Raw genomic sequence first — 21,395 nt, forward strand, 5'->3', positions numbered from 1 at the left:
GTTAGAAATGCCATGTATGTATGTCATGACCTATGTAGGTAATGATAATTGTATATCTGGGTTGTGTGTTTATACGTTTGATGAAACCATAAGGCAGAAAGAAAAAATAAATGTGAACTTAATAAAGCCATACACTGTGTAATCAATTGTCAGCACCTGAACTTCAAATGACTTTGGAATAAAAACTCGTTGGCTAAGTCTTAGAATATGCAATTGTAACACGTTTAACTATTGATACCGTAATAATAACTTTCTCGATCTTTTTGAGCTGAAACTCACTTACGGACTTTAATCAGATATCACTTGAAGCACATTTGCTGATAACTATTCACACGATATACATATATATGATCCATTTTTTTTAGCTTAAAATTATACTTAATGATAATTATCCCGCTTTCACTAGTTTCAAGCCCCTCAGAGCGTAGTGTGTTGTTGCTCCCAATAGTTATTTAGTTCACAGCTCAGGTTCAGGTGGTAATCACAAATTTCCGTGTAGCTTTTATAGTTTCCCCAATGATTCAATTTAAAATTGGGATATTCGTAATTCGGTCAGCAATAGATTAGGAAATATTTCCGGCTTTTAACTTTAGACTTTTGAGGATTTAATTCGTATCAGATGACCACACTAAACATACAATGCACAGTAAACGGTAAAGCGGAATGACCGATGCTGATCGACATGAGTAAATCATTAATCCAAATGGGGGAATAGAACAACAGTATTTTGTATTTCTTTTGCTTGGAGTAGCTACCATTAGGCATTTGGTGCCAAATCTAATGAAATGAAATAAAAAGAACTCTCAATTAAAATGAGAATAAATGGATGAGGTTTTGCATTCATTACCGTATTCACGATATGGCACCATCATATTCATATAAAATAATTAAGACAATTATGATTGGGATTTGCCGGTTGTAGAACGTTTATATCGAAATGTTAAACGCCACTCGTAAAAATCTAAAGATTATGACAAATTTATTTTAGGAACTATATTACTTATTTATCTCGGACTTACATGTACCAAAGGTAATGGACTTTTGGTCTTTAAAGAAAATATAAGGTTTTTTTTTTTTTTTTTTTTGATTTTCCACAGCAATCAAATGAAAAAAAATTACTGAATATGACTGAATATTTCTTTACTACTGCAAACCTTTTCCAAAGTGCCTAGGTCGACAAAATGGCCGAGAAACATTTTTTTTACTTCCATCAAACCACCTAATAGCTGGCAAAAGCTCTAAATAGCAAAGGGAGAAATCAATAAAAGGGATAACAACCAAATAGCTGATAAATAGCCAAGTTAATCGAAAAAAATTAGCCAGAAGATGGCGCTGTAGAAATTTGTCAGACAACAAATCTCAACACAGATTTCTGTTTGATGGTTGCTCAAAAACAAACAAAAATACCTATAAATGAAATCTATTTCTGGCAAGCTCGTTATTACATCCCCCCCGCCAAAATCAGACTTCGGGAATGTCCGTTGCATAACCGAGGATGATACCGCTTGCCAAACTATAAGAACATTACACAACCAAAGTACCTCATTGCCGTATATCTTTAGCATGATAGATACCGACTAAGTTTCCTTGGAGATCCTCAAGTTCGTAGCACGAATTCCCAATATTTCTTCTTATGCGGGCTTTTACGAAAGTAGGGGCTAATTTGGCATTAAAGCCTTGCTCGAAATTGCTTGGTCTAAAATTGCGCCTATAAATCTCCTGGCCAACCCTATAGGCTACATCCCTAGATCGCAAATTGTACGACTTCTCGTTTCTGCTATACTGTTTGTCCATGAGCTGTGAGGCTCTTTTTGCCATAATATTCCTGGAGTCATCTCTATTGAATCGTACTTCACGATCTTCCAGCATCTCCAACTGCCTAAGAAGCGAATACGTTGCCCCGTTGGTTATCATATTTTGCCCGAAGGCCAAGTAGTAAGGGCTAGTACCAATGGCTGAATGAGATGAAGACCGTAGGGAACAACATATGCTACTTAGGAGCTCGTCCCAATTCTTTTGATCGGGCTTCACGTAAGATTTGATAGCGGCTAGTACCGATCTGTTTACACGCTCCGATGCGTTTGATTGGGGAGCGTGTACGGCAGTGTAAACATGCTGTATCCCATAACGCTTTAGCAATTGGTTAAAGGCATTTGATCGGAATTGCGAGCCGTTGTCGGAAACTATAGTTTCCGGGACTCCAAACGTATGGAAGATGTCGCATTCCATATAGTTAACCACTACATCAGCCGTAAATCGTTTCACCGGTTTTAGAAACGGGAACTTAGAAAAGTGATCTAAAATGATAAATATTCCTACATGGCCAGATCTTGATCTGGGATATGGTCCAAGAAAATCGACATAGAGTTTTTGGAAAAATCTATATGTTTCTGAAGTCCGGCCCATAGGTGGTCGGAGAACCGTATTCGGATGTTTTGTGGACTTGCATACATCGCACCCATTTATGTAATTTTTAACGTCGACTACTAAATTGGGCCAATAGAAAAACTTTCGAATTCTTGCCAGCGTTTTATTGATACCACCATGTGAAGATAGAGGGTGGTCATGGGCTTTCCTTAAAAGGTCAGGAACTAAATCGCGAGGTATCCACAACTTCCAAACCTGGTCGTCGTGAATCTGATCCCCGTTAGCGTGCTCAGTCCGTCGATATATGAATCCGTCCACTATTCTCAGATCGGGCATACTGTCAAGGTTCTTCTCAATTTTGGCCAATAAGTCAAGGTATTCAGTTGATTTAAAATGAACAGACTCTAAGTCTACGAAAAAGCCACAGTCATTCTCCACATCCGAGATGGAACAAAGAGCAGACAGATCATCGGTATTGGCCCTTGAAAGGGTATCAGGGACTATGTTCAGACTTCCACGCCTATGCTGAATGTTAAATTTGTACCCCTGCAGTTTTAATGCCCATCGAGCCAGCCTTGAACTCAGATCCGTCTGGGACATGAGCCACTTTAATGATGCATGGTCAGTAATTATTGTGAACTCATGTCCTTCGACGTAGGGTCTGAACTTTTTAACGCTTAGCATTGCTGCTAAGCATTCCTGTTCGGTAACTGAATAATTGCGTTGGGCTTTGTTGAGTTTCCTCGACATAAAGGCGATAGGAATCTCTTCACCCTCCGCATTCTTCTGAACCAATACGCTTCCTATTCCTGTCCTGCTAGCATCACAGTGTATATAAAACGGCTGTGAAAAGTTAGGGCTGTGCAGGACAGGGGCTGAGCTCAGATGTGACTTTAAAACCTCGAAAGCCTTTTGGGCTTCTTCGGTCCATACAAACTTTTTCTTTCCTTGTAACAAGTCAGTGATGGGTGTGGTAATCGTCGCATAGTCCCTAATAAACTTCCGGTACCATCCGGTCATTCCCAGAAATCTGCGGGCTTGTTTAACCGATCGGGGCGGAGGAAACTCGGTAATGGCCAATACCTTTTCCGGGTCAGTACGGATTACCCCGTTCCCCACAATATGGCCTAAGTATCGCACCTCCGGGACACAGAAATGGCTCTTCTCGACATTTATCGTAAGTCCAGATTGTCGAATTTTCTTAGCCACCCGCCTGAGAACTTCAAGATGCCTCTCGAAAGATCCCGAAATGACCAAAAGATCGTCAAGATAGACGAACACTTCCGTCCTGAGGTCCGCCGGTATCACTTTGTCCATCAGCCGGGACATGGTCTGAGGGGCATTGCATAGCCCGAATGGCATGACCTTGAAGTGATACAGGGGCCTCCCCGGGACTGTAAATGCCGTCTTCTCTCGAGACTTCTGGTCCAATGGGATCTGCCAAAAGGCATCTTTCAGATCCAGACTCGTGATAAATTCGGCCTTTGGAAGTCTACTAAGAATTCCATCGATTTGTGGGAGGGGGTACGCGTCGCCAACGGTAACAGAATTTAACTTCCTACTGTCTAAACATAGCCTGTTTTTGCCGGGCTTTCTGTGAAGTACGACGGGAGAAGACCAAGCACTGTTGGACTCTTCGATTACATCCAGTGCAATCATCCTGTCTACTTCTTCATAAATTAGCTTTTCAATAGCTGGTGACACCGGAAAATGACGCTGTTTGATTGGTCTGGCATCACCTGTGTCGATACTATGACAGAGGATGTCGGTTCTTCCAAGACCTTCCTTCGAAAACGAGGGAAACAAACTTATAATATGGTTTAACCGTTGTTTCTGGATTTCCGTTAAAGAAATTTGACTAGAAACTTCAGAAACTCTATGTGACGAAATAGAACTATTTCGTCGAAACTCGGCCGGCAGTAAATTAAATTTTTCCCAAAAATCAATACCTAGGTAAAGATCGCGGTCCAAACTAGGTATAATAAAGATGTCTATTGGCTGTTCACCCTCTTTAAAAGTAATACTCGTCTCCACAAAACCGACTACTTCTTGTCTTCTACCATCCGCGGTACGAACCGTGGATTGTAACCTTTTAAAGGGGAAGTTAGAAGAGAGGAATTTCTGGGCCGCACTAGCACCAATGCAACTAATCGACGCTCCCGTATCTAGGAGACCTAGCATTTTTCCCCCAAATAAGACCACTTCCGCATAAGGTCTGACATCGGAACGATCATCAAAAACGGAACATAAAAGCTTCCTTTTAAAATCCTTGACTTTATTCCAGAATGATTTCATTCGTATAGAAGATCGTGTTTTGTTGCTTTGCCTTTCGTTGAAGATCCTCTCCCTGGCTATTTTATACTCTCTCAATCGGATATGAAGTGGTTTAAAACGAGAATGTCCTTGTTGAATGTCCTTATTATGTGTTTCTAATTGAGCTTGTGAAAACTCAGTTGACAAAATTGGTGTTTTGGTTGGTTTGTTTTGGCCGGTTGCATAGGAGAAAGGATTCTTAAGGATTGTTACTCCGAATCCAATGTCCTGTGGGGAAGTATCGCGCTCCTTGGAGCGCCCCCCTTCAAGTTTTTTGACTTACACTTGTGGCAGTTGGGTTTATAGGTGTCAGGTGCACCGCAACCATAACAAAATATGGTTCGTTCAGAGAGGCATTCCTGATACCTGTGTCCATTTTTGTTACAGTTCCAGCACACCAAACTAATTGCTGATAATTCTTCAGGCAAAAAATTCTGATGGTCCCCAACATCTACTTCTTCCACATCCAATTCCGCAATTTTCCTGCCAGTGGACATTGGTTTGTAAACTGTAAAACCATGCCTACGTTTCATGTCCTCCATGAAAAACTCCCTACGTCTGCAGGTGTCCCTTAGGGATTGCAAGGACTTTATTTCGATGTTCAAAATTTCGTGTTGTATTTCTGGGAGAAGATTCCTCCTCAGAATCTCAACGAGAGTGCTATCCGGAAGCGGCGTATGAAGCCGATCAGTCAGTGCTACAATTGAGTCATAAAAAGAATCAAATGTTTCATTTGGCCTCTGTTTCCTTTCCCTAATTAATTCTCGGATATCTAAATCCGTTCTCGAATCCTGAAATTGCTCCCTTAGTGCTTTACAGAGCTCATTCCAACGAATGGTCGGTACAGAGCGATGGTATCGCCAAAACCAGTCGTTGGCTTTACCATCGAAAAGGGAGCTGGCGTTGCCACACAACAGGTCAATATTGCCCTGTAAAGTCTGCCCAGTCAACGCTTCCACTCTGTAAATAAAATTATCAACCGATAACCCGTTCAACCCACCATTAAATTTAAGCTTCCAATTAGACATAATTTGAAGCACTTTATCGGGCCGCGATGAGAGATCAGAGGAAGCATGGCTTGCAAATCCTGACATATTCAATCCCGAATTTACATTGTTCGACTGCCCCCTATTAACATTGTTAGATTCACTATGACGAGCAATTCCAAACAATTCTCTAAACGTCTGTTCCTCTACGGCCGGAAGTGTAGGCATATGCTGGGGGGGAGTTGTGAACTGTTGAGGGCGATTTGGCGGCGCAGTAGATAAACTAGCTGAAATACTTGTCTCCACCATTTGTGTCATCTGGGCTCTAAAGGATGACAACTCAGCAGTAACGATATTCGCCACCAGCTCTTTTATTATATCCGTGGACAAAACATCACTATTTTCTGCAGGCTTAAGTGCATTGGCGGGGACTTGAGAGGTAGTAGGCTTATCGGATAAGGTAGCAGTAGCTGCAGCTTTAATCTGCGACCTTGTCCTTGGCTGTAAGGCGGCTGGAGTCTGAGGCTCGGTAATAATTCTGGCATTACAGACAGGGCAGAAAGGCCTGGTTTTTATACTAATATCTAGACAAGTTTTATGAAAAATGTGGGAACAAGCTGTTCTCTGTAACGAGGAACTTATAGTGATAGGCTCATCGCACCCGTTGCAAATTGGATGCTGCTCACTCCCCGAAGTGAAAGGGATATCTTCACCACCTGTGGCCATCATGTAACAATGATCATATAGAGTTATCAACAATTAATTGGTATTCGCAAATGTCCAAAAATATAAATATATTGATTAAAGTTTCCTTCCGATAAATCACATAAGAATCAGGTTGATTCTCTTTATTGATATTCTTAATTTCAAAAACTTTTCCAAAATCACTCCTACACACAAGACATGAATCAGCAATGAGCTACCTTAACCCTGAAATTATGCTATTAGTCCTGTATATTTAGACTGATGGATGTAATAAGCAACGATAAGCAACGGCTGATAAACCAGGAATAGTTTTAGAAGTAATTCCAGAGAAAAATGTAATCTCCCCTAACACATGAATATGATACAAACCCCCATAAAGTGATGTATAAAAATCAAGAAAAAAATAACCCAGGAGAAATTTTCACAAAAAAAAAATGTTAGTATATTAAGAGTGCTATAATTCTTAATAAAGAACAACGATTGGAGAATGCGCAAAAACTTTGTATTAAAATTGTAATCCTTAAACAAAATATCTCACGACACGAAATTTTACTTCCAGGAAAAAATCAAATTTCTTGAAGATTATATTTTATGTGTATTTAAACAATATACATATGTTCTATGAGTCTGATTCCAAAGTATTCAGGCAAGGCAATTTACTTCGAAAAAATAAGTCATAACAGAAACATAGAAATACAGAAGAAATCAAGAAATAGGCACAAGTTGGAGTGGAATCAATTCCTGTTCCAATTTTCCAATCTCATGATGAAAGACATTAATAAATTTGTTCAAATCTGCGGTCAGAACCAGCTAAATTCGCCAGAAACTGCATTCCTACCAGACTAAAACCAAAATAATAACATCTCCGATAGATAATAAGGGAGGAATTCTCCAAAAATCGGTGTAAAAGAAATGATGTATAATCGATTCTTCAAATATCCATAATTTTGAAAAAATCCCACAGCAAAAGATATAGATTGTTTAAACAGGGAAATAGAAAAGGAAAGTGTCAATAAAATTTTATTAGGAGCCGAATCATAATATGCTATCAAACTCAAAGAGATTCGAGCATTTAAGATGTTGTTGTTGTTGGGTATGTTTATTATTCGGGCTCCACGTCTGGGCGCCAAAAATAATATATTATGTAGCATACAACTAATTTATAGGAAGGGGATGGAATTAAAAGCATTTTCAAGAAGCAGGAGCACGTTGGTTTCCGGCCTTATTACTCGTCGTAACGGGGTGGGTTTAGAGCTTCATGCCTCTCCTTCAGCTACACGATATTATTTTAAAGTATGTGCTCTTCATTTACCGATAGATTTAAAGAAAAGATTGATAGATTAAAAGAATATTTCCGCTATGACCAACCAGGACAACTAGATGGTACGTGTCCAATACGCCCTCCCAACCTAATCACAACCTGTCATATCCATTTAATAATAGGTTCTAGCTGTGATTCCCTACTCATAAATACCTCCCTTGCCCTACTACACTAAGGAACCAGACTCAGAAACTGTTTACATGCCGATAGACATCATAATTTTATTAAGTAACAATCCAAACTTATCCATAGAAACTAGGGTAAAATTACTGACTAAATTCATTTGACGTGATAGCAGTGTAAGCTAAACAGTAGCATTTGGAGCAACATAAGGCTCGCCAATGTAATAAATATTAATTCCGATAATTTCATTAGTGGCCTTGCAGTGCCAGATCGAAAAAATAATCCAATAATTAATTAAATGTTACTATGAGACAATATAACTTAAATATAAAATTCGAGACTCACATTAATGTATCTCAGGTATTCAGACTTAATATCTACGAAAACAAAACAAGATCAAATGTCTAATCTAGCATTGTTGACTGAGATCATAAATAAAGGAAAAAAAAAACAGGTTTCTTTCGTCTCAGATAAAACACATCAAGAGATTTTAATTTACTCACAGTTTTGTGTTGGTACCGTAGCTCCCTCGTCGAAAGGCCTTTCACTGAGAACAGCTGGTCGTTGTTTCTTTGCTTTTGTCGAAGAGTGATTCTCTCAGTTGTCAACAATGTTGCTAAACATTTCATATCCAGAAATTAGCAACACGCTTATCACTGCTAGCTAAGCTGTTACAACATTTAGCGTAGCACAGAACCCAGTATTTTTTATTACAAGTTAGAAATGCCATGTATGTATGTCATGACCTATGTAGGTAATGATAATTGTATATCTGGGTTGTGTGTTTATACGTTTGATGAAACCATAAGGCAGAAAGAAAAAATAAATGTGAACTTAATAAAGCCATACACTGTGTAATCAATTGTCAGCACCTGAACTTCAAATGACTTTGGAATAAAAACTCGTTGGCTAAGTCTTAGAATATGCAATTGTAACACGTTTAACTATTGATACCGTAATAATAACTTTCTCGATCTTTTTGAGCTGAAACTCACTTACGGACTTTAATCAGATATCACTTGAAGCACATTTGCTGATAACTATTCACACGATATACATATATATGATCCATTTTTTTTAGCTTAAAATTATACTTAATGATAATTATCCCGCTTTCACTAGTTTCAAGCCCCTCAGAGCGTAGTGTGTTGTTGCTCCCAATAGTTATTTAGTTCACAGCTCAGGTTCAGGTGGTAATCACAAATTTCCGTGTAGCTTTTATAGTTTCCCCAATGATTCAATTTAAAATTGGGATATTCGTAATTCGGTCAGCAATAGATTAGGAAATATTTCCGGCTTTTAACTTTAGACTTTTGAGGATTTAATTCGTATCAGATGACCACACTAAACATACAATGCACAGTAAACGGTAAAGCGGAATGACCGATGCTGATCGACATGAGTAAATCATTAATCCAAATGGGGGAATAGAACAACAGTATTTTGTATTTCTTTTGCTTGGAGTAGCTACCATTAGGCATTTGGTGCCAAATCTAATGAAATGAAATAAAAAGAACTCTCAATTAAAATGAGAATAAATGGATGAGGTTTTGCATTCATTACCGTATTCACGATATGGCACCATCATATTCATATAAAATAATTAAGACAATTATGATTGGGATTTGCCGGTTGTAGAACGTTTATATCGAAATGTTAAACGCCACTCGTAAAAATCTAAAGATTATGACAAATTTATTTTAGGAACTATATTACTTATTTATCTCGGACTTACATGTACCAAAGGTAATGGACTTTTGGTCTTTAAAGAAAATATAAGGTTTTTTTTTTTTTTTTTTGATTTTCCACAGCAATCAAATGAAAAAAAATTACTGAATATGACTGAATATTTCTTTACTACTGCAAACCTTTTCCAAAGTGCCTAGGTCGACAAAATGGCCGAGAAACATTTTTTTTACTTCCATCAAACCACCTAATAGCTGGCAAAAGCTCTAAATAGCAAAGGGAGAAATCAATAAAAGGGATAACAACCAAATAGCTGATAAATAGCCAAGTTAATCGAAAAAAATTAGCCAGAAGATGGCGCTGTAGAAATTTGTCAGACAACAAATCTCAACACAGATTTCTGTTTGATGGTTGCTCAAAAACAAACAAAAATACCTATAAATGAAATCTATTTCTGGCAAGCTCGTTATTACAACCATGTCCGTCTGTCTGTCTGTCCGTCCGTCTGTTGAAATCAAGATACAGCTCGCAATATTTAAGATAGAGCTTTGTAATTTGGTATAGGCGGTCAACGCTTTGATATTGCCACCACCGGATATCTGGCATTTTGAAGGTCTTAGCCTCAATAAAACACCGAAATGGCTGAAATTTGGTACTTAGTCTTCGTTGGGGGCATAAACTTTACCCCAGAAATTTATCGGTATAGGTCCACTCCTTCATAAGCCCTCATAGAACGGTACCTCCCGATTTTTGGTATTTTGAAGGTTGTGGCCACAGCAACCCACCGAAATGCCTGAAATTTGTTCTTTAGTCTTTGTTGGAGATAAAAGCTTTTCTGACTAAAATTCGTCGGTATAGCCCCCATTGAACGATACCTCCTGATTTTCGTAGTTCTGAAGGTTGTGACGTCAATATCCCAACGAAAAACTGGAATTTGTTATTTAGTCTTCCATGGGGTTATCAAATATTCCAGAAGAGATTATGAGTATAGGTGCTTCTATACCTATACTCATAATCTCTTCTGGATTTTCGGTATTTAGAAGGTTTCACGGAAATATCGGACATTTGGTATTTAGTTTTCTTTGAGTCTAAAAATGTCCCCCAGGCATTTTTAGTTATAAATCGACGTTTTGATATAGCCCCCATGGAACGGTACCTCCCGAATTTCGGTATTTTTTCGAACTTGCGGAAATTTGGTATTTAGTCTTCTTCATAAACGAAAGGAAACTAAATGTTGCATTTTACTTCAATACAACTCGTGGTGGAGGGTTCGGCCTGGCTGAACATAACACCGCTCTTACTTGTTTTTCAACTTCTACTGGCCACAGAATAACTAGTTATTCTAGTAGTCATAGAATAAATAGTAATTTAGTGCGACATGCCCTTCTTAAAATAATGGGTTAGTAAGGTGTTTTGTAAGTAGTTACGACTACCAAAAAGTACTATAATAACCCATTATTTAATAAGGATTTTTTTTTGCTGGGATATTGAGGCCATAACCTTCAAAATACCCAACATCTTTCCCCCTGACAAATTTCAGGTGAAATATTTTATACCCCCAAAGAAGACTAAATATCAATTTTCAGCCATTTTGGTGGGATATGGAAGCCACAACCTTAAAAATCCCGAAAATCGGGAGGAGCCGTTCTATGGAGGCCATATGAAAACGTGGACCGATATAGCCCAGTTTGCTATACCAAAAACAATAAGACTAATATAAATTTCTATGCCAAATTACAAAGCTCTATCTTCAAAAGTGATGGCTGTATCTTGATTTTAACAGACGGTCGGACGGCAGACGGACATGGTTATATCGACTTAAAATTTTATGCTGATCAAGAATATATGTATACTTTATGGGGTCTCAGACGAATATTTTGATGTGTAACAAATGGAATGACAAATTTAATTGAGGCGCTCAGCGGCTTAGCGCACATGTTCAAAAAAATCAAACTGAGTAGAAATATCTAACCATAACTTTTTGAAATAAATACTATCTAACTAGTGTTATACTATACAAGACTATATTGCCTGCTAAAACAATGCAATATGGAGTTTTTTAGTATTTATTTTAAAAGGTTCCGGTTATATCTTTTTAGTCAGTCTTTTTTTTTCATCCAGGTATAGTTCAGGTTCGAATGTGAACAATATCGGTCCAATCCTTCGGGTACCTCCCACAAAAAAAAATCGAAAAAAGTGAAAAAGTAATGACCTACAAGCTCCAAGAAACCCTGACGGTTCCAACTAAAATGGCAAATCGGTAAGATAACTTTCGCAGGGAGTTCCTAATTAGTCTAAACTTTGCGCATCGTATTATTTCATCCAGTCATGTACTAGGTTGGAATATGGACTATGTCGGTTAGAAGATTCGCCTCGCATCTATTTGATTTTTTTGCAGAAGATTGTGTTCAAGATCCCTATTACAAAGATAATTTTTTTTCGAGGTAAGTCAATACTTCCTAAAATAATGGTCAAAAAGCTCCAAACAAAACCTGCTGTCACATATTAAAATGGCTAGTGCGCAAAGTAACTCTCAAACTTTTTCAAAAATTTCTTCCAATCTTACTTTAAAGTAATTTAATATGTCCAGTCATCAATGAATCAGAAGTTTACTCATTAAAAAATTTTGGTATATGCCAATGATTTGGTATAGCCCCACATTACAGTACCTACAGATTCCCACGTATTTTGAAGCAAACTCATTACCCTAATGGCTGAGGGTATAAAGAGAAATCAAATTGATCACGTTATGATACATCGAAGATATTCATCGAGATAATCATACGATCGTTCCGAGGAGCAAACATCGACTCGGATTACCACTTCGTTGCAGCAAAGGTACCTAGCAAATAGAGTACTAACAAACATAAAACCGAACATCGGTAAGCTGCAATAACAAAAGGCAGTCACAACATATTCCACTCAACTGGAACAATTGCTTAATGAACACACTCTTCGTCACGATAACATATCAGCACAGAGGCAAAGTATTGCCCACTCCATGCAAATAGCCGCAAAATCCATACCTGAATACCAGAGATCTCCACCTAGGAACTCATTCTATAATCAGGAGTGCCGTGCTTCTACAGAAGAGCAAAATGCGGCATTTACGGCTATAAGCAAAGCGTTGTTCACAAGAGAGTTATCGGGAGAACAGGAGACGGCAGAAACGTATTTTCCCAGGAAAAACAGAGAAATGGAAACCAGAATAAAGTCTGAAAATTGTACCAAAGAGTGAAAAGTGGTTCAAGCAGATCCAATCCCTGGAGATGGTATTGAGTATATACCACCTGGCTAACATGAGGTAAAAATAACAATAAACCGGCTGAAGAAAAATAACTCAATAAAATTTATCTAAACTCGGATGCCAATATATATGGGAGCTATATCCAAATCTGGCAGTATATTGAGGTATTGTGTTATTGGGTAGTGGGCCGCAGTCTTGTTGTATATACTTATGTACGTGATCATTGTGTCACGTTGCATATGTTACATACAAATGCACAAAGATCTAATACCCCTTACCCCCCTTACATACATTTAGTCCATATCTACATTAGGCAATTTCCTTGCGGCAATTGTCAGTTCGGTGGAGAGAGAGAGATGAGGCATATGGTAACCCTTTGACTCTCAACACCCTCTCTAACCGACAAACTGACAATTGGCGCAAGAAAAATTGCCTAATGTAGATATGGACTTACAATGTCGTATACCTAGCAAAATATTTGGGTTTTTGGTAATTAAAGATGACAGTGCGAAAGAAAGCTAATGAAAATTAGCTATGATGGAAAATTTCTCTCTTTATTAGCATAGCACCAAGAAAGCATCAGTCAGTGGGCATTAGTAGTGGACATAGTATTCCCCTTCTAGTGTGGGGTCGTTCCTTCCTCAACTCTAGTGTTGTGCCAATTGAACTATATTGAACGACCTAGCTCACTATCTAATTCAATGGACACCGGTCATTTGTATGAACAAACTGCGTATACTTAATATCACACCTTACTCAACTCACAATCGAGAAACAATAACATGACTAGTATTTTCTACCATTTGAAAGGTCTTTCTGCATTTCTATAACAGGAAGATGTCAGTTAAAAACTTTGAATTTGAATTAGACGTGTCACAATATTTTAATTAATGGACGCCGTCGATGATTTCTATCAAATTTTTTGGCCCCCTTAGTTATAATAGGTTTACTATATAGTGAATATCCTTTTATATGTATTTTAAAAAAATCCAGAAGAAATTTCAGGTGCTTATTTATATATTTTTCAAATAATTTCCCACCATACCATTGCTATTGAAAACGATACCGTCTTCGAATATTTCTCGATAGTTTTGCGGATATTTTGTTCGAGAACGACACACGAGAATGAATTGAAAACGATTCACTCGTCGCTCAGTTTGTGGCAGGAAATCCTTCGATTTCGAATATCGCTAATAATATTATTCGCGAATGATTGGCGATAGTTTTTACGATAGTGGCGAAAAACATTTTTGGTGGAGTTTCTTTGATGTTTCTGTTATGTGCCCTTTTCGACTTTATTTCTTTGTTATGTTTGCGATTTGATGTGTAACTGTTGATAAACATTGTTGTCTTGTATTTGGCAACCTACCCATATGTTGTTTTATCAACACTTATTGTTTATATTATACGTAGAATTTATATCGAAATTATTTGAAAAAAAAAACAAATGGGAATTTTTTACAAACAACATAAAATTATTTTTTGAAACAAAAATATTTTCAAAGTGAAAAATGTTTCTCGAAACAATTTTTCTTGTGAAGAAAAAACATTCACCAAATGTTCGAAAATGATATCGTTTTGAACTTTTGACGAACAAAAGAACAACGTGCTTGTGTACACACGAAAAACATTTGCCAAACATTCGACAGTGATAGTCGTTTTCGAAAGTTTTGCCGAAGATTCTAATAATATCAGCAACTGGTATTGGGGGTTGCTTGCGATTCGATGTGTAACTGTTGATAAACATTGTTGTCTTGTATTGTGTTTATCAACACTTATTGTTCATATTATACGTAGAATTTATATCGAAATTATTTGAAAAAAGCAAATGTGAATTTTTTACAAACTACTGAAAATTATTTTTGAAAACAAAAAAATTCCAAAGTAAAAAATTTTTCTCGAAACAATTTTTCTTGTGAAGAATAAACATTTGCTAAATGTTCGAAAATGATATCGTTTTCGAACTTTTGGCGAACAAAAGAAAAACATTTGCCAAATGTTTGAAAATGATATCGTTTCCGAACATTTGTGGCGAACATTCAAATAATATCAGCAACTGGTATGGGGGGTTCTAATATTTTAGTTTTCCCAAAATTATCACCACATACATACATACATTTTAAATCTTTTCATACTTCGTAAATTTACATTGACTGAATAGAATGTGTCACCATAATATGTGAAAAATTAACACTTTTTCATTTCTTAAGGAAATTATCTTAAATTTCATGCATTGTTATCTTGAAAATGTCAAACTCTATACAATGTAATAAATTTTAAAGGATTAACAAAAAATCTAAATAATGTGTTGTAATTAATTGTCTATGAGTTTTTAAGATAAACTAATAATTACAGAAACACAAACGCACACACCCAATGATTTTTAAGGAATTTGTATAAATTTAATATAATAAATATTAAATAATGAGATAAAACGAATAATTTATAGTATAGTGACAGATATGTAAATGGTATTTATTGTTAAGCAATTTTATTACATTTTATACATATACATATGTATGTATATGGTAAAAACAAAAATTCCTTTGCAATTCCATTTGAAAAAATTTCAAAATTCTTTTTTGAGAGCACATCTACAGTTTTTGGAATAGAGGTTAAGGAAAAAAATCTGGTTTCAAATCTGTTCGCGTTCACAAAATTTTTAGAGTAGCTATGATATTTAGGTGGATTCTTTGTAATTATATAAATTGGCCTCAAAATTGGCTTCAATTGCAAAGCAAATAAATAAAATAAATAAAATTGGACGATGCGCGCAAAAGTTATAGCGGTTTTTATTCTCATATAAAGAAAAAAATATTTAAAAATATCTTATTTGATGTTATGAGAATAACGTTAACAGCATTCCATATCTATTCGTAGATGTTTAAATATTTATTATTATTTTCGCGGAAAATCAACAAATAATAAAAAAATTCTGAAGTAAATCCAAATTATCCTGTCCCAGAGTCCTTACAAACCTTCAAAAAATAAATTAAAACATATGTGCGGAATCTAGACAATGCGTATATATATATATATATATATATATATATATATATAAACATCCCAGACGGGACAGGGGAGACTTCTCTCATATCAATGAATGCATCCCCGATTCATATTAGCTCAATGATATGGGACCTACTGTTTATCGCCGAGTCCGAACGGCGTGTCTTACGACACCACTTTATAGAGAAGTTTTACATGGCTGACATACTCAGGAAATGTCGCCAACATTACTGAGGGGTATTTTGCCACTGTTGAAAATTTTGATGTTGCCTGGCCGGGGAATCGAACCCACAACCTTCTGCGTGCAAGGCGGGTATGCATACCATTGCCGTGGTGGCACCAAAAACAAACTTATTAAGTCTGTCTGGTTATTTTCCTAGCAAAAATTTTCCAGCAAGAACTTTCTCAGAGAGTAAGGGGTTTTTGTTCTCTTTTGCTAGAAAATTGTTAAAAGTAAACAGACACATTCCCAGCAAAAACCAGCAAGCAATCAGCTGGCTTGCCAAAACAGACAATTTGTCCGCCAATAAAGGAAGCAAACACGTTGTATTTTATGAAAAATAAAAAAGAAAATGAAACAAAGAAATTTTTTTTCCACTTTACAAATTAGTTTTCCATAAAACAATACAATTAGACTATGTTATTTCCACAATAAATTTCTGAAAAGCTAACTGATACTTTTTTATTTCTTTACTTTTTTAAGTTTCGCAAAAAATTACTTTTGGTGATAAATAGACACGGATTTTGACGATCTTTAACAAATTAAAAAAGGAAATCTTTTATTGGACCAAAATTTGACTCCTTAGAACACTGAAAATCGTGTGATCATGTTGTGTTTGCTTTCGGCAGGTACATATTTATATATGGTCTGTACATACAGTATCGGCCAAAACTAAAGCACCCCCTCAGTAAATTTTTTTGAAATGATAATTTTTTTATGAAATCTAAATTATAAATTTATTTTTTATTTTTCTTTTTATTTATTTATATCTTTATAATTGAAAAATACAAAAATAAGGAGATCAGAATTTAATGAACAAAAGTTAAAATTCAAAAAACATTTTAGGTCGCAAATATAAGCGGACAAAACTAAAGCACCCCCCCATTTGAGGTACAGCAAAAACTATTGAAATCAATATTTCGTTGCTTATCTTCTATTCTGGATGACACAATCACGTCTTTTAGGCATAAAGGATACTAAATTATTAATTACTGCAGGCGAAATAATTGATTTTCGGAAAATTTTGCTTAAATCTTCAAAATACTGAAAATCGGAAGGTACCGTTATATGGAGGCTATACCCAAACGTGGACCCAGGTCCACGATTTTTGGTGGATATGTTTTGTGACCACTAAGAACTCTAAGTACCAAATTACAGCTAATTTAGTAGGAAAATGTGGCTTAAATATCCGAAATACCGAAGATCGGGAGGTACCGCTATAAGGAGGCTATACCAAAACATTAGCCGATATTATTCATATTCATCCAAAAATGATGCTACAGCATTCTCTGGTCAAATTATTTCATTATTTGTTCTTCATAAATTGAGTTCCATAAATTTTAAAGAATGATAACAATACCCACTTCATTCCACATTACTTTGTTATGCAAATTTCTGCACTGCGTATACATAACGGTATTACGTTTCATAATATTTATACGCTCCCCCACTCCTTAACATAGCACCTAAATATAAATTAAAGAACTCATTGTGAAATCCTTTACATCAAACATCCTTTTATAACAAACTCTCATTATACACTTATCTGTCGAATCCAAATTTACTAACATTTACATAAATTTTGCAAATATGTTCTCTACTCACTGCAAGCATCTGTTAAGTACATTTTCCTTCCACTCCATAGAAACGATGCACCGAGGTATTTCGTATTGCTAATTCTTGGCATTAATTAACCGCGTTTCATGTTTGCATCGAGGTTAGGAAATTGTGCCGCCTATGAATTGCGACAGCGAGAGGGGAGAGATGATGTGGTTTACCCCAACATGGCAATAATTTGGCTTCTTCTTTTATCGTTTCTATTGTTCGCTTTCTTTACAGGTGAATTACCGGCAGCTGTGCAACACAATTCCGCAACAGCACTCTTTGCTCTATGCAAAACACAAAGCCTACCTACTCTCCTAGGACTAATGCATTTGAGTTGGCTGTTTCGATACTCTAGACGGTGGTGGTGGTGGTGTTCATGGCTGATACATTTTGTTGCTGTTGCTGCCACCACCAACGTCCTCTTCGGTGACTTCATCCTTGTGATGAACACCCAGTGAATTGAGTCGTTCATTGTCGCTGTCTACAGTTGAGTGAGTGAGTGGTGTTATTAAGTTAATTAAAGTTAATCAAAAGCAAGTGAAGGAAAGACCGGAGAACAGAAGAACAGCAACATCAAACAACTGCAACGACTATACCACTGCTACAACTGTGACTTGAACAAACAATAATTACAGGAACAACAAGGCCTGACGCTGCCACACAATAACGGTATGTACGTATTCTTAATTTATCCATTGTTTTAAACCCTTTTCTTCGAGCATAGTAAAAGTACACATACACGCACAAACACTATTCTTTATAGCAAATATTGTTAGTTGTATTTTCACAAAATACATGACAATGCAGCTGCTGATTCAATTCACAGAGCGTTTTTTGTGTTTTTTTGCCCGCCCCAAAAGAATGAAAATTGGCTCTGACGTTGAATTTAATGCAATTAACTGCTTAACTCTCTAAACAATTTGCAACAGTGTGTCATAAACTAATTGTTGTGTACATAAACGAGTTAGGTGTACCAATTATGGGAACATTATTGGCAGCCAGGGGTTCTATTTTTAATGAAGATAATTTTGGTATGGAACTGGGATTGTTCTAATCGACATACCTGTCCATATATTGCTGTACTCAAGGTTAAATGGGGGCTATATTTAATTTATTCCTGTTGTTGTTCTAACGGTATACGCTAAAGGTGGTTACGTATGTTTTGGCAGGCCGGTCTTTAGCTGCGATCGCACCCACTCGTTAATTGTTTATAGCATCTACGGCTGCATCTGTGTAAATGCTATACAAACCTGATTTATCGGCTTACTCCAGCGAATTAAAGAAGGTGATCGATCCAAAAGGCGTATTCAGGCCGTAGTCTTAATTTCCTGTCAACATTTTTTGCGCGAAATATCCACAAAACTAGAGTTGTGCCAAAGGAACTATATGGAACTATCTCGTTCACTTCGCAGTTCCAATGGCCCACATTTTTCCTTTGAACAAACTGCGTATACTTAATATCACTCGTTATATTTCATGATGTTACTCATACGTTTTGGAACTAGTACAAGGAACTAGGAACTACATAGATTGCCCAACTCTACACAAAACCTAGAAGAAAAGGATAAAATATTCTTCGCGAAGCTTATATAAAAATATTGTACTGTCTTATTGCGTTGCCTTACTGGAAAATCTTCGTCTCTTTATGCAGATGGTCCATTGATGACATGAGGAGGTACACTGTTGCAGTTCACCAAGTGGCGATAACACCCGAGCAAGTATACTGCATCCACGGTAACACCCGAGCAAGTATACTGCAACGAGGACATGACATTGTGGTGCCGTACTAAAAGAATCTTCGACTCCTAATGTAAAGGTCTACGTTCTGACCGGTTCGAATATTGTTCCAAAGCTTTACACTTCTATTCGCGGCCTTCACCGGCGCAGCATGGCTTAACACAGACCGACCTATCGCGTTATATGAAATCAAAAAAAGTTTCCTTGCCCAAGTGCATGCGGATAGGACCTTGTTGCTACACCTCACCTTTTCGAAGATAGCATATGCATATGCGAACGAAGTGAACATGCTGTCGACTGTTACCCCTAGAATCATGGGATAGTTAATGGATTCTGTTACCATCGACCAGGACATTCAACTCTTTGCTCATCTACGCAACACTTTCCTATCGCACAGCTTTTTCTGGTTGAGTCCTCGACTAAAATGTGTAGGGATGGCGTGCAGCGCTGTCGTATTGCTGTGCTGCTTACGGAACCCATGTTGATGATCGGCAACTGTATATCTACTTCTGATGCTGGGGATACGTTCAGCCTCATGAGTCTTTGATACGGGCGACAAAAGCGGAATCGGTCTGTATAATTCACCTTTGCTTGCATATGTTGCTTCAGTAGCGGGACCACTCTGCCCACTCTGTCGTGCACAATGTGGATGACTAGCGACAGGTTGAGAAGCTGTTTCAGCACTACCACGGAGATACCGCCATGGTCTAACGCGTTCATTGTAAATTGCGGTGGTTCTTGTTCGGCGGGAAGAGATGTAATGCTAGAATCCATCGACTTGTCACTCCCGTGGTGATTGTCAATTAAATTAACTTGCGCACTTTCCCGATCAGTCAATGTAACGTCGCCAAACGTGAGTGATATCCTATCTTCCTTCTTTCCTTTGCCCTCAATTTACTTAATCCGGCTCCAATTTTGCAACCCTTCAGATGATTTAGCCTCTTGTTCCGATCAACCTATTAACTTTCAGTATCAGCTTCTTAACTCTGGGATCACTAGGGCTGGATCGACGAAAGTCGTCGCGTTCATTTGCTACTCCCGCCGCCTCTGCTGGGAAATTTGGTCTCATACACCTTTTTCATCCTTAACACCCAGATACCGTTAGAACCTAACGCTTTCATCATCTACATCATAAACTGCAAATTGTATTGGTTGCTCTTCGGCGAAAAGAGATCTAACTCGACATTGTAATCTTTTCTTAGCCCTATCAGTCCGCGGTAGCTCGACATATTGTCGAATAAATAACTTGCGCACCTCTTCGGATCAGCCAGCGTAACGTCGACTGACTTCCTATCTAACTTCTTCCCATGGTTCGAGCTTGACTTTACCGTTGCCTACAATTCACTAATTCCGGTTCCAAATCCTCAGTTGATCTAGCTGTTTATTCCGTGTTTGCTCACCGACTAACCTGTTAATATCAGTCTCTGGAGTCACTGAGGTTGGCTCGACGAAGCTCATCATACTCATATGTTTGTCCCACCTCTGCTGTGAAATTTGGTCTCTCTTCGGATATTCGACCCGACGGTATATGGTGAGCGGATGCAGCTGTGAAGATGTTCCGGAAATCCTTTCTGCTACCCGAACATCAAAAGGGTTGGGCAGTTATCTCAAGCGGTAATTGGTGAACTCTGTAAAACATGGCCAATTAACTTTCCCGTGACAGATGAAAGAGTGGCGTTCAGAGTTCAGGTGGGCTGTTGCTGGAGACAATTAAAAGGAGATGGTCTGGCCCAAGAGCGGACCAACGGGTGTCAGTTGACGTCATTTATTAGACTAGGCTACAGGATGATTATGTGTGGCGAACTATCGCACTATCCGCTAACCATGTAAAACGTAGAGCTATAAATTTCCTCAGCCAAGGCTTTACCCCTCTGGTCTTTACCTGGAACCAGCTGACACAACTCATGATGAGCATTACAGTCTCCCAAGACCAGACGGTTATAACCTTCCAAAAGCGGGATAATGTCTATAGACTATATCCTGCAATACACCTATAACCAGTGGGATGTCTACATTAAGCAAACCTACGTCGGCAGTTCCTAATCTGACTGCTACACACAAACATTCCATATACGG

General features: G+C 37.5%; 1 protein-coding gene across 4 annotated transcripts in view; it reads left to right on the plus strand.

Moving 5' to 3' along the window:
- The window catches only part of dpr18 (defective proboscis extension response 18), a 567,617-nt gene that overhangs the window by 462,964 nt on the left and 83,258 nt on the right, over positions 1 to 21,395 (plus strand). For all 4 annotated transcript variants that reach the window (XM_073977849.1, XM_073977846.1, XM_073977847.1 and 1 more), the window contains one exon: positions 17,817 to 18,251. In XM_073977849.1, coding sequence (XP_073833950.1) covers positions 17,817 to 18,040 — 224 coding nt within the window. In that variant the 3' untranslated portion in view covers positions 18,041 to 18,251. The remainder of the gene's footprint in view (positions 1 to 17,816; positions 18,252 to 21,395) is intronic.

This window comes from Musca autumnalis, unplaced genomic scaffold, assembly GCF_047663935.1.
Source record: "Musca autumnalis isolate F117 unplaced genomic scaffold, ASM4766393v1 scaffold_3, whole genome shotgun sequence".
Taxonomy (NCBI): Eukaryota; Metazoa; Arthropoda; class Insecta; order Diptera; family Muscidae; genus Musca; species Musca autumnalis.